Source organism: Prorops nasuta, unplaced genomic scaffold (assembly GCF_024137725.1).
Source record: "Prorops nasuta isolate Cenicafe-Biocafe unplaced genomic scaffold, Cenicafe_Pnas_1.2 PNAS00002, whole genome shotgun sequence".
Taxonomy (NCBI): domain Eukaryota; kingdom Metazoa; phylum Arthropoda; class Insecta; order Hymenoptera; family Bethylidae; genus Prorops; species Prorops nasuta.
In genome coordinates this window covers 4,151,862-4,165,567 of record NW_027116799.1, presented here as the reverse complement: position 1 = coordinate 4,165,567, position 13,706 = coordinate 4,151,862, and the positions used below count along the sequence as shown (strand labels likewise).

General features: G+C 39.9%; 1 protein-coding gene across 1 annotated transcript in view; it reads left to right on the top strand.

Annotated features, from left to right (window-relative positions):
* Positions 1-264: 264 nt before the first annotated feature.
* The window catches only part of LOC136781712 (acetylcholinesterase-like), a 99,266-nt gene continuing 85,824 nt past the window's right edge, over positions 265-13,706 (top strand). Inside the window, exon 1 of the mRNA XM_066740689.1 lies at positions 265-1,863. Within this exon, the coding sequence (XP_066596786.1) occupies positions 645-1,863 (1,219 nt within the window). The 5' untranslated portion in view covers positions 265-644. The remainder of the gene's footprint in view (positions 1,864-13,706) is intronic.

Sequence of the window (13,706 nt, the reverse complement as noted above, 5' to 3'; positions counted from 1 at the left end):
TTGGGCAGTTGCGCAGTTGTTGGACAGAATCTGCGTAGAGTTCCGAGCTGTTGGGGAGAATGGTTGGCGAGGAAGGGGTAAGAAGAGGGAGAGGGAGGGGGCAGGGGTGGGTGCACGGCTGGTCGAGCGTGGAGAGCAAGGACAACGAAAAGGCTGGAAGGCCTGGGGAGCCGAGGATGGTGGCTGGTGCGCGGCTTATGCGCGTAGCACTCCACCACCACCACGCTATCGCTGCTCCGCGATCCTCACGTACACACACTCGCACAACGAAACCTAGCGCTGCACGAGGGCGCTACCACTACTACTCCACCGCCGGCGGTACTTCCACCTCGTGCCATCTCCACCTCCTCGATCAGTCGACCCCGTGCAACGCGGCACGCCGGCCGCCGCGCGATCACCGAGTGCCCATAACAACGTGGAATCATCCCAACAGTCCATTCCTCAACATCGCGATTGGATCGATCGAGAAAACGGTGTGTCCCATGTGAAAGAGTGCAGAGAATACATCCGAACGACCTTGAAAAGATCAGGGACAGCCTGCGAAAGGACGAAAAATTATCGGAACCAAAGAGTGAGACCACTTCCGGAAGGCTGACCTGCGACGTCATCGAAGAAAGGACCTTGAGGATTCAGGGCTCCCCGGAATGACGGCCGTCGGCGCGGCGCCGTCGAGGTTGGCTCGACGGGCCAGCTGGCGCAGTTTGACAACTTGTTGGAGACTCAGAGAGCTCCCATTCGTCACGCTCTTACTCCTGGTCACACCTGGATTAACCAGTCGGATCCCCAGGAACAATCTCAATGGTCACCAACAACATTCGGAACCACAGAACGATCCTCTAGTCGTGGAGACCACCACTGGTCTGGTGCGCGGGTTCTCACGCACGGTCCTGGACCACACGGTCCACGTATTCTATGGCATACCTTTCGCCAAGCCACCGATCGGTCCTCTGAGATTCCGGAAACCATTGGCCATCGAGCCTTGGCACGGAGTCCTCAACGCCACAGTGCTACCCAACAGTTGCTACCAGGAGAGATACGAGTACTTCCCTGGATTCGAAGGCGAGGAAATGTGGAACCCAAACACTAACGTCTCCGAGGATTGTTTGTACCTGAACCTCTGGGTTCCTCAGAAGCTGAGGATGAGGCATAAGGGTACGGATCCGAATGGTGGTACCGATGGCGAAGGCATGCCTTTGCTGGTGTGGATTTATGGTGGAGGTTTCATGTCAGGCACGGCCACTTTGGATGTTTACGACGCGGACATCATGGCAGCATCCAGTAATGTTATTATAGCCTCGATGCAGTACAGGGTAGGAGCCTTTGGTTTTCTGTACCTCAACCAACACTTCACCAATAGCGAAGAGGCTCCTGGGAACATGGGTCTTTGGGACCAGGCGATGGCCTTGAGATGGCTCAAGGACAACGCCATTGCATTCGGTGGAGACCCGGACCTCATCACGATCTTCGGAGAGTCCGCTGGTGGCAGTTCTGTGTCTCTTCATCTGATCTCACCTGTGACACGTGGACTGGTACGTCGTGGAATTCTGCAGAGTGGTACTCTTAATGCTCCCTGGAGTTATATGACCGGAGAAAAGGCCAACGAGATCGCCAGAGTTTTGGTGGATCATTGTGGCTGCAACTCCACTTTGCTGGATGAAAATCCTGCGAGGGTCATGGCCTGCATGAGGTCCGTCGATGCCAGCACTCTATCCGTACAGCAGTGGAACAGTTACTGGGGCATTTTGGGCTTCCCATCCGCGCCAACCATCGACGGTGTTTTCTTGCCCAAGGATCCTTTGGATCTAGTGAGAGAGACGGATTTTGAGAAAACAGAGATCCTCATTGGAAACAACCAGAACGAAGGTAGGACCTTCTTCGGATGTACCTGTAAAGTCCCGAGGGACTCCCAGGATCGTTAAGACGATGTTCCATCGGCTCCCTCGACTCTTTATCTTTTTTTTCTTATAACGACCTCGTTAGCACAGTCTTATCCGATCAGTCAGCATCGATTTGCTCGCATAATACTGCGATACGAGTCGACTTCGTTTATCGATGTGTATCTTCATCATTGTATATTCTTCCCTGATTCCAGTTCGTGTGTGTTTAAGCCTTCGAGCATTTGTGGTTTTGGACGTTGATGGAATAAAGCATTTTATTAAAAGGCGCAGAGGAGTCGTGTAAAGCTGGATTATCGAGTTACCGTTATCAGAAATCTGTCGGAATTCGTTGTCTGACTTGGTAAATTTATTAAAGTCCCCTTGGACGTCACTGAAAAAAACGACTAACGTTATAGAGTTTTATGAAAATCTGAAAGTTGTATGTGTAATTTCTTGCGGAAATTTTAGTGCTTTATTTGTATGAGATTGTCAAAGCTATATTTATTTTCCATCTCGTTCCAAGAATAAAACAAATTTACACAGAAATGTTTCACATATGCAAAGTATTCCAACCAAAACCGGATGAATATGGCGCAAGTGAAAGATTTGCGTTTCCTTAGCTTTTATTTATAATCAGAATCAGTCGCATTTAAAATTTACAAGTATCAAGAGACTCTTTACCTTTAAAAGTGTATGCTGATATGGAAATTGTGGCGAAACGTTCCGTCCATATATTTGCGTTTCGTAAAAAATACTCGGGGAGAAGCGTTATTTCATTCAATTTGAGAATCGGACTCATTTCTGCAGTTCGCAAAGGACTACGTATAATGCACACGAATAGATAAACATTGTTATTTCTTACTTGGAGAAATTGCTTTCAAGATTTAACACGCGCCGTTACGTAAAAGTTTTATGAAGCCACATCGGATGTTTTTCAGGGCATCGTTTAGTCGCAGTTTGTGAAACGAGCTGCGTCTCCCCTCCCCCCCCCCCGCCATTCCCTCAAAAGAATCTTTCCTAGCGATATAATTAAACTTTTCCCTATTGCTGAAATGAAACTTTCCTACATTAGATTCTGATTTTTGCCTGTGTAGTTAGCGCCGAGGTACGAGAGAGCAACTTTACGAATAAATCCAAAAGTAATTTATCAAGATTAATGGAAAAACACTTTTTTCACCGATATTAATTTACTTTAACCAATGCGAATGGGAAATTCGAATTTCACAGATAAAATTAAACTTCTAGAGTTTCTTTCATGGAAGCCACACTTTGATTATCGTGCTTCTTCGTGTTACACCAGGATAGAAGCTGATGGGATTCGATGGTAAATGCAAAATTAGCATCTTTCAAGGTAATGAAGGTTCTGTATCCTAGGCCTATTAAGTATGAAGGGGACGATCTGAATGTGGTGCAGTTCATGCATTTGAAATTGGCAATTACGCCTCATCACGAGTGAGCAGTACCTCTGAATACAATACTGATTTTACTAAAGCTCTCATGGACTGACCGCTGGAAAAGCCACAACGTTTTAGACCATTTACAGTCGTAAATACATACCTCATTTATGGCTATGGTATATCCTATGCAAAACTATTGCCAACAATATCGTCATTACCACGAGTTTAATAAATATTAAACCGAAACACGAAGTTTCGTCAAACTTTTCAATTCTCACGTTTTTCTGGCTCAATTAAATTACAGTTTGATGAATGAATTAATTACATGCATCCTTCGTGTGCCTGATTTCAAGGAATTTGTTTTTCGAGTAGTTACTGCTGGATGAAGCAGGCAATTTTTTTGTTTCTTAGGTGTTTCTCGAGGCTCTACTTTTTAGCTGCATTGCGTACTAATTTAGAATGTCAAGGGTGTTTTTGTCGTTAATTACACGGTCGATAAGGTATAAATGGTAGTTCTCACGGCTCTAAGTGACTGACTGAGTTAGTAGATTTCCTTTTTTGTCGCTTGCATTAGCGTGTTTGCATAAACCCTTCCAGCATATTGCCTGATTTCGAGGCTCCATAATTTTCGTACTACTCATTCATATCTCGGATGAGATTATGTTGTTACTGATTTAATCACCTTTACGTGTCCGTAATAAATTTCGTTCCTCGCTCCGCGGAACCGATCGTCTCAAAGTTAATATATATATAGAGAGTTTTTTTTTCGTTAATACCCTTAATCTGAACACAGGAATCTTTCACCTGTTATTTGGAAACTATTGGATACGCGTGTGTTATGACGGGGGAGGAACATTAATCTAATTGGTTCAATAAATGGTGGGGGAGTAGGAGTTAATAAAGTCAACGTAGATAAAAAGGTTACGAGAGATTTAATCTCGCATGCACAGAGGAAAAACTGTCAGTTATCTTATAAAGTAGTCGGTAAATTTAAGTGGCGACTCGGCTGTTTAAACAGATTGGGCTAAAAAAATTCTTTGTACATCGTAAATATAAGATTCAGATTGTGCCTTGCATGCCTCGGGTGCTCGGATTTACCCACGTATGACCGTAAAAATAGAAGAGTTAACGTGCTTTATCATTTCTGGGCCAACTTGTTCCAAATGCTCCGCTTTAACCGGAACAATTAGAGGAGTACTTGAAGCCTACGCTCGAAACAAGTTTTAAGGTCATGTTAATTGATGCGAATGGTCAACTTTAATCATTCCTTCGTTATCGAAATCACATGTGAATTCATTCACTTTTAAATATAGCATTGTTAATGTGGAATTCGATTTCAGTGGCTTCTACGCACTAATTGTGAAATTTCAAGTATTATTGAGCAAATTTAATATACCAATATAGTTTTACTAGATATTAAGTTTTGCATTTGTTATCAGACAATCAGCACTGTTTACTAATCGTTATATTCAGTTGCTACAGCTCGATTATTGTTACAATTTTGTTATTTAAACGATTATTCCAATGGAAATTATTTTCTAAATTATTGGAGCGTGCACTGGCTGGCTAATGAATTATTTTGTTCTTAGAAACTTGACGATTTTTTGTCTTTGCAATTTTGTTTAATTCGGTAAAAGTTCTCGGCGTAAACTGGTTAACTGATACAATAGCTGTTACAACGACGTATTCACGGGTATACAAGATCGTATATGCAGTTTAGCGAGGAAAGATCGGTCGTAAATCTCTCGTAGATTTAAGTGTCCTCGTAAATTGTCACGTAACGTATTCTTCTGAATCGTGATGTAGCGGTATCGCGTGTCGCGCTACTCGCCACATTCTGTCCACGAATCTGATTCGCGCGTAGGGAAATCCCTGCACAGCTCAGCCCACCAATTAAGCTGGAGAAAACCCCGAGCCACGATAATTAGAATAATCGAGAGCTCGATCGTCGTCGTGTATTTCAAAATTGCACGGAAATGCAAGCTCCCGCTCTCCATACATGATATAAATTATCAATTTTAAAAGCTCCTCGAATTTCAATAAGTTTCATCATTTCCAATGCAATTGTTTGGATAAGACAAAAAATGCCAGCTTTAATATAGTTTTTATCCTAGGAATTTTTTATTGGCAAATGTAATAACTGAACATATTTAAAAACTACATGGTGGCAGACCATTTACTGGGAAAATTCCTGAAATTAATATTTGCACGAATGTATAATTCATCAGAAAACAGAGTGAATGTTTCGTTAATGAAGTCTTTGTCAGACGCAATTACGTGGTTTGAAAATGAAGAAAATAAAGAAACTCGGATACATAAAGCTGGAACGCTGTCACGCGTCCCCCATAATGAGCCTAGGGCAAAAGTAATTATACGCGAATGGTTGACGTGCATTGAGAGCAAAGGAAAACAAATCCAGATAGATCCATCGAGGATCTATTTTCCTTTTCAAGAGGTTCGCGTCTGTTTAATTAGCTGATGCTCCTCCTTTTCTCTATGTAGCCCGTTTTGTTTAGTCACCGCAGGCATCTGGCTTTTCCCATATTTTTGCCTATAAGTATGACATGAACTTAATTTACCTCGTAGTGTGATTATAATATTAATTTTGCGTAAAGCTACTTCTTATTATTCAAATGAAACAATAGCTGTTAATTCAGTGAAAAATATGCAGATTATTAAAATTCTCAGCCTGATTATTCGTCGTAAAAAATGAATAATTACTGTATAAAATTGCCTGAGCATAATAATTCTAGAACAAATATGATACTTCAATAAATTCTGAAAAAGATAACAAAACAACTATTTATAGTTAAAGCTACAGACATTGTTTATTTGACAAATATTGCAAAATAACGTTAGGTAAAACAGAGTTTTTTTTGGGTTTGGCATTGATTTTCCTTTTAAAAGACATCCTATCTCGTAAATGGAGCAGATACTCTAATAATGAAATCCCTGCTCATATAGCTATTTACAAAAATACAGAGGTATCATTTTTTATCAAACAAAATACTATTACGTAATTTAATAACATTCTGTATATTCTTTTTAACGTGTAGCTTTTATTAATTCGAAACGATAAAGATAAAACAATGCGTTATTTGTGTGGTACTCGCGTTTACACAAGATAATGCGAGATGCTAGGGAAAAAGCAGTTTCAGATAAAATGTTACGAGAGGAAAACCATATATCATTGTCCGATGCTTTGAATGCCTGCAACTAACAACCATACATCATTTGTGTTGATATTGCGTGTGCTAATTATGCGTGCAATCTGGGTCATTAATGATTCGAGCGTATAATTACTGATCGATTCATTTGATCCCCTCCTAAGTTTCGTCATGCCACTTTTTGATTTATTAAGTATGAAATTTAGAAAGATTTTATATAGACAGTCCCTAGGGAGCTGTATAGCCAACAGGTGTTTAACAGACTGCTCGAGTTAATCATTTCTAGATTAGTACTGTCATTAGCAGACTCTCATCGTTTCAGAACACAATTTGGAACCAATTAGAGACCGAAAGGTTTGAAGGAGGTCCTTAATGGTTTTTAGTGGCTTATAGTGGAAAAACATGCGGTCGTCCACTGTGTAATGAAGTGTACGATGCTCACTTGCATTATGGAACTAAATGCAGTAGGCAATACAGTATGAAGTCTAATGGGCATTGGATATGCAAAATGACCACAACAAATTAATCCACAGAGGATAGCTGGCCACTCTTCATCTAACGAATACACGCTGCCAATATAAACCACGGATTATACACTGTATCGATTTGCGATGTCCGTGAATTTCGAAAAGCTCGTTCCATCTGGCTGATTAAAGCTTAATTTTATTACAATAATATGCCTTCCTTCAGTATTCCTTGATTACCTTCAATTACTGTACTTGAATTACTCATTTTCCAAGCTTCTAATCTCGAATTCAGGTAAACTGTTTCATTAAAACAAAAGGAAAAAAAAAACTTCAAGAATAATACACTGCAAAATATGCTTGCACTACATTGAACTAATTCTAGTTTATGCAAGATTTAAATTTTTTATTGAAAATTTGAATAATTATACTTAGGTAATTGAATTAGTGCTGCATCGGTACATCCCCTTTAAATCAGTCTTATTAACTTTAAGCAAGTATCGATTCCATTCTTTCTGAATTTTTTATCAAGAAAATTCCAGCACTTTTTTGGAAGGGATTTTTCAGAGAATTAATGGATTTGATGGAGCGGCTAGATTTTACGTTGTTAACGACGTATAATTTCGTACTATGCGATAGATCTCGCCCGAGGCCATTTCGGATTACTGATAAATATTCCGATAAATGTGGCGAGCAACAAATACTAGGCAGGATTAAGAGAAAAACGAGTATCTAACGAGTTTTATTCGTATACTGGCTCACCCCGGTCTGCAATAAAAGAAAGCATCGCATCGATGGTGAGTGGATATGCGCTATGAATTACGATCTTTTCAGTTCCTTCCGTCCAACCTATACTGTCCGTTGTGAAAAAATTCATTTGCTCGATGCGATGCCGATAATAAATGAGATAATAAAGGAAACGAAAAAGTCAACGCGGTAAAGCAATAATTAAAACGGTTTATATGATTTGTAGAGGGATGAAACAAAGTAATTAAAGCTTTAATTAATACAGCCGGTGATGAAGCATTTGTATAATTTTGAAGGAAATAAGAAAAAATTATATGAACTTGACGTCAGGCAAATATGGCGCGCTAGCTTTTTCTACTGGGAATCTGGAGAAACGGGAGTGGCTCGGCGGCAAGTAGAAAAATACCGTTGGTCACAGACTGGGCGTCGAGGTTCTAATTGCGGAATAACGCGAGTTTTAAAGTGGAGCGGTTGTCATTTTTCTCGAAAATTAACGAGTCACGCTTGTGCGAAAGACTCGAAACTTGCTCGATTCGCATATCCGGTCTCTTCATCCGCAAGTGGCGGCGAGAATCCCTCGAAAGTTTGGTCAACAAACAAGAGGACTTCCGGTTTAACGAGCTCTCCCGGGAGACCAGCGTATTTTCGGAAGGCGCAGCATGGAATTAACTTTTTAAAAACTTATGATACATCCGGCTCGTATTTCGTCGGAGCAGTGTCGAAAAATGGCGACGAATATTTTCTCAAAAGTTTGATCAACGAACAAGAGGACTTCCGGTTTAATCCCTAAAGAGGAAACGACGAGCTTTGCCCTTGTACACTTGCGTTTCTTCCAAATTAAAACATAAGGGTCAATGACCTCTCTGGAGTGACAGAGACTTGTTTTCAGGAGGCAGTGTTAAATTAGTTTTTTTATTCAATTCCTATGATACACCCTAGTCGCGAGGTTCAAACCGGAAGTTAGCACCTTGGGTGCTGGGAAGCTAATTGGTCGTCGAGAATCTCATTGCAGTTGGCCGAGCACCAAGTCTACTAGCATTCGCTGCACGAGTCTTCTTCCATTCCTGGATCTGACTGACAATGGCGCTCGAACGTGTTGCTTCCATCCTTCAGTGGCATATTCGAAATATCAGCTAACTTTGTTACATTAAACCTGCTGCAATTAACATCCTCCACTTGAAACGCAACTGTACCAGGTTGCCAGCTCTCTTGTTGCTAGAAATTCGTTTACCCCTTTAAGGATGCAAATTTTCAGTCCCTTCAAATTCGTCCAAGCGTGCCAGTGGAAATCCTGAAAAACAATGAAATATTGCAAAAGGACAAAAATCTTCATGAGCGTATCGAAGTTTATGACTGAGCTTTGGAAAAATTGAAAACCGAACGACAATATTTTGCATGGATCTGAATCGGGGTGGGAGTTGACACACGTTTGTGTCATTTTTCGAGGAATGACAATGTTTCAAAAAACTGTCTCGTGTAAATTTACGGCAGAGTTTGATGTATCGGTAGTTAACTCCATTGGACATTTCTCCTTTTATGCGAGTTTGCTTGTGTACGTCGTTATATGCGAGTGTGTTTGTTTTGGGAGCCATACGGCTAATATTTGCACCTATTAGAGTCCCAATTATGCCCGATAGTGGCGAGTTATATTTTCCACGCTTCCTGTATATATAGTATCACCACAATTATCAACGCGATTATGTAAATTAAGGCTAAGCGTAAACGCGACAAGGGCACGCAGCCACCCCCGAGCACTCTGAATTGCTCCGTTAACGGATTATACGTTCCTCGTTGCATTGTCAAGCTTTGCGAAATGCGTGCTGAATTGGAATCTAGGATACTCTGCAATCGATTATCATTTCCGGATCCAGGTGTATCAAGTTAACTAACCCATCATGCATGCAGTACTTAAAAATATCAGTAATTTAATAGTTCGATCACATTTCTCATCACGAGCACAGTAATTCCATCGAGAGAACATAGTGTCTCCTTTATGGCTGACCTTATCCCTTAAATTTTCACGTCTCTTTATTAACCAACACATCCAATCTCTTTGTCGTAAAGAAAAGCAATATCTATAAAGTTTAAACTATTCTCTAAGATTCTTTTCTTAGCTCAGCAATTATTTGATATTTTTTTAACGTCTGAAATCTTATTTCTGTCAAATTATAGTTTGACGGATACTTAAAGCGCTCTGTATTCGGGTGTTCCGCTTTAAACAAAATTACTTCGACTTTTATGACCCAAGATTGTGGCGTCAGTAGTTCAACTGTTACATCGGGGTTGGCTATGTCATCATTATATATTCAGAGTGCTATGGAAGGTTTCCGTGCTCTGTTGTCTTTAGTGATGCGGTGGATTCAAGTATTTTATGACATAACTTATGCAGGTCAATAATATTTTGTTATTTATTTTTATTAAATTTATTTAATAACACGAATAAAAATTTACGAATCAAATTGCTAAATCCCAGACAGTCGATCGAATTTTTGTGCAGGCTAGTGCTTCAATTTAAGAAATTGGAAAGGTGCGGGGTTGAGTGGGGTATAATTATAATTTTATTCGGCAAGTCCACGAGAGTATTTCTCACGACCAGCCACCTTTCTAGTCCCGAGCGGAGAAACTCTTTTTGGTTATTTAAAATTCCTCGCGAGCACCGCATGCAAATCACGCGAAGCCACCACGTTTGAGCTTGCATTAGCGCCTCTGAACAAGAAGAAGAAGAAACCGAGGGATTCGACCACCGCAACACATTCACCGTTGAGTAACTAGTCAACGCCCATTTTATGGCTAAGCATAATGCAAATTCGCCTTAAATTTATAGCTGATGGCGTCTTAAACGATTTAACACCTTGTAAATCTTTGCTGTAAATGGTCGATCGATCCAAGTGCACTTACGTGAAATCCTTTTAGATTGTCTTTATATTTATTTCTATAGTGTAAACAATTTAAAAAGAATATATATATATATATATATATATAACACTTTGGTAAGATCGAAGAGAATTTCTGTGCTCTTGAGTGAAACCTATAAACGACGATTGATTGATTGGATAATATTAAATATAATAAATAATATTATTTTTGAATCGCGTTTATTCGAGATTGTTTTCGAAGATGAAACAAATACAGCGTGTAATTGGATGAGCTGAAACATAGCGTCGCGTGTACAAGGACGATTTTTCACTGTTCCCGAGAGAGGCCGGACCTCTCCCATAAAGTATTATACTTCCTTGGCTCTATCATGATTTCTGATACACTGAGATCCAAAGCATATAAATCGGAGACCACCAGCTAAATAATGGCGTCTGCCCCAAGTGCATTAGTAATATTAACCGAGCTAATTAAATCTTACGATAATTCCCTTTCACACCCAGCTATTAATTTACAGCTAGTAGATTAGTCCTTGACTTATCATCCCTGAACTCATCGCACCGCTTTGGCTTATCTCGCTGCGTTAAACGGAAAGAGCCACATGCACTTTGCCTTCTATGAAACCGATGATGCATGAGTAATTTAATTTCCCAAATGAATTCTACCTGCGTTATAGGCTATTTTTTGCTTATCCATCAGAAATCATAATAATAAACTATAACAGTTGCGACATATAAACCGAGATGTGGTGGATGGGTGATTAGATAAATTTGAAGGCCAAGTCTGGTTTAATTTGGGGTACCTGAAGCTGCAATGGGGGCACGTGACGTATTTCCTGACACGCGTGTTATAGATACGTCAGGATTTGCTTGTAGATTAATGATAGCAACAACCACAGCTGAGCTGATGCTTTTGTGATATGCAATTACCAAACTGAATTCGAGGCAAATGCAATGGACATTTCGAATTGTGCATACGAAGCAAAGAGACTGTTACGCTCATACATTTGAGGCCTCGATCTCAGGAATCCCATTACCGACAGGATTATACCTGGTTTGACATAACAAAACAGTTTCACAGTCACACGATAACACGATTAACCCAAGCTCGCTGTTCCAAATCGGATTTCAAAAGTATTCAACCCTTTGATCGTTTCACGTTCTCCTTTCTACTATAATTCTCGTGCAAATTTCCTATCGACTCCTATCATAACCCGTTTAGTAATCGAACAAACGTTCTATAAAAACACTTCTGATAATCTTCTGGATCACACTTTATTTTAAAATTCTGTTGTGGAAATTTTTAGAAATCAAATTACTGGATATGTTCAGGTTTTTTGCAAGTTTGTTATAGAGAACACTCGTGGGAGAAAGGAATAATTTAGAATGACTGTAATGAAACTATTAGAGGCCCAGATCATGTTCCAGGTCATGGAATGATTAGCAAAGGATAATGCAGAATGAAGTTTAAGCGTACTTGTCCTCAAAATTTAACGAGTCTCCGAAGACCCATGGTCGAAGATTAGAACTTTATTATTCACTGTGAGTTTTCAAATTTGACCCATTGGTCTATTTAAAACTTGCACTTTACGTCGTTTACCATAAAATCATTTTATTGCTCGAAATCCCCTAGAAGCATGTATCATGTGAGTTGATAAATATTTGCTGTAGGAAACTCGCTAGGAAAATCGTTAATTTTCATCAAAATCGATTAAATTTTTCACTAATCAATTATAGCCTACAATGAGCACAGTCATTACGAGAGCATTCACTTGTTTTCTCGGTCACGTTAATTATATAGATCTGGGAATTTCATTTACTCATTTGCAAATACTGTCAAGCTAATAGAACGTTAATTAAAGTCTGATTACCTCTGCATCGGTTAAGCTTTTACTTTCAAAACATCGTATTAACGAGTTTTCAATTAATCGTGTCATAAATTTACGCATTCCATCGAGTCTCGTTTATTCTCCACGAGAAAATGAACTTTCAGCAAATCCTTACGTTTCAATTTAAAGCTTTGCATATTTCACACCGTTGAATAAAAATTGGCCAGTATACTTGGATTCCACAGTTCATCTGGCAAGTGTGTTACAGAGAACTAATGTTTACTGATGAAGTAAAATCCCTATAGCCATCCAAAGTCTGGTGGCTCAAGTGACGTTGGCCATTTACTGAAAACTAGGAGCCAGTGTGAGCGTATTTTGGCCTCCAGCCAATGATTGGCAAACACCGAATGGCCATTATTTACATTTGCTAGAAAAAATGGGTCCCAATATTGCGATACGCTGTAGCAACATCGTACTTCCTTTCCCTGATGAATCACTGGATTCGAAAAACACGTGTTCCATCTGATTCCCCGCACGCTTTTACGATGCCCCCAATCTATCAATTCGATAGTAGCGAAAAGACTGATAATTCCCAGAGCAAGCTTTCAATATCCAATCACAATTCCAGATAAATATCTTCCTTGAAAAACAAGAATAAAAGCTTTTTGTTGCAAACCGAGGTAGCTGCTGTAAATATACAGCTTTGCAGTATTACAGAGGTATCTGTTGAATTATCCATTAATTGGTCAAATAAATTATCTCCCACTGTTATACTTTCTACTGGAAAAGACGACTGGGGTTTGCAATATTAATACAGAATTTTTTATTGCTGGCTGCAGAGCCACAATAATGCAAATATACGAAGAAACTCGATAATTTTCAAGTTGTAGAACGATGGAGACACCCTCCGTGATAATCGAGACTGCGAGTGAGATAAAACTAGCTATTATAATACGAATTGCGAAACGGGTATATTAATTACAAGAAGCACTGTGCACTCATTGCCAAAGTTCACATCGCATGTAACTATGTAATAATGCAATTGTAGCCGTTTCCACTGTAACACTGACAAGATAATTCCCTACCGATGCGATAGGGGATATTAAAGGTAAAGGGAAACGAGGCTAGGCAAAGGGTGCAAGTAGTAAACCTCGCATAGGGTCAGACATGCGGAAGTCGTTGCTCGACGTCATTTAGCTACGTGACGCGTGTTACCTGTGGCGCACTATTCAAGGACGGTGAGAGAACTGTCCTGAAAGCTGCTAGAAAGTATCTGTCGGGCAAAGTAGTAAAATCCTATTTATAGTCGGACCCGGGATGAAATAAGTCTTAATGCTATTTAATTCTGTTAC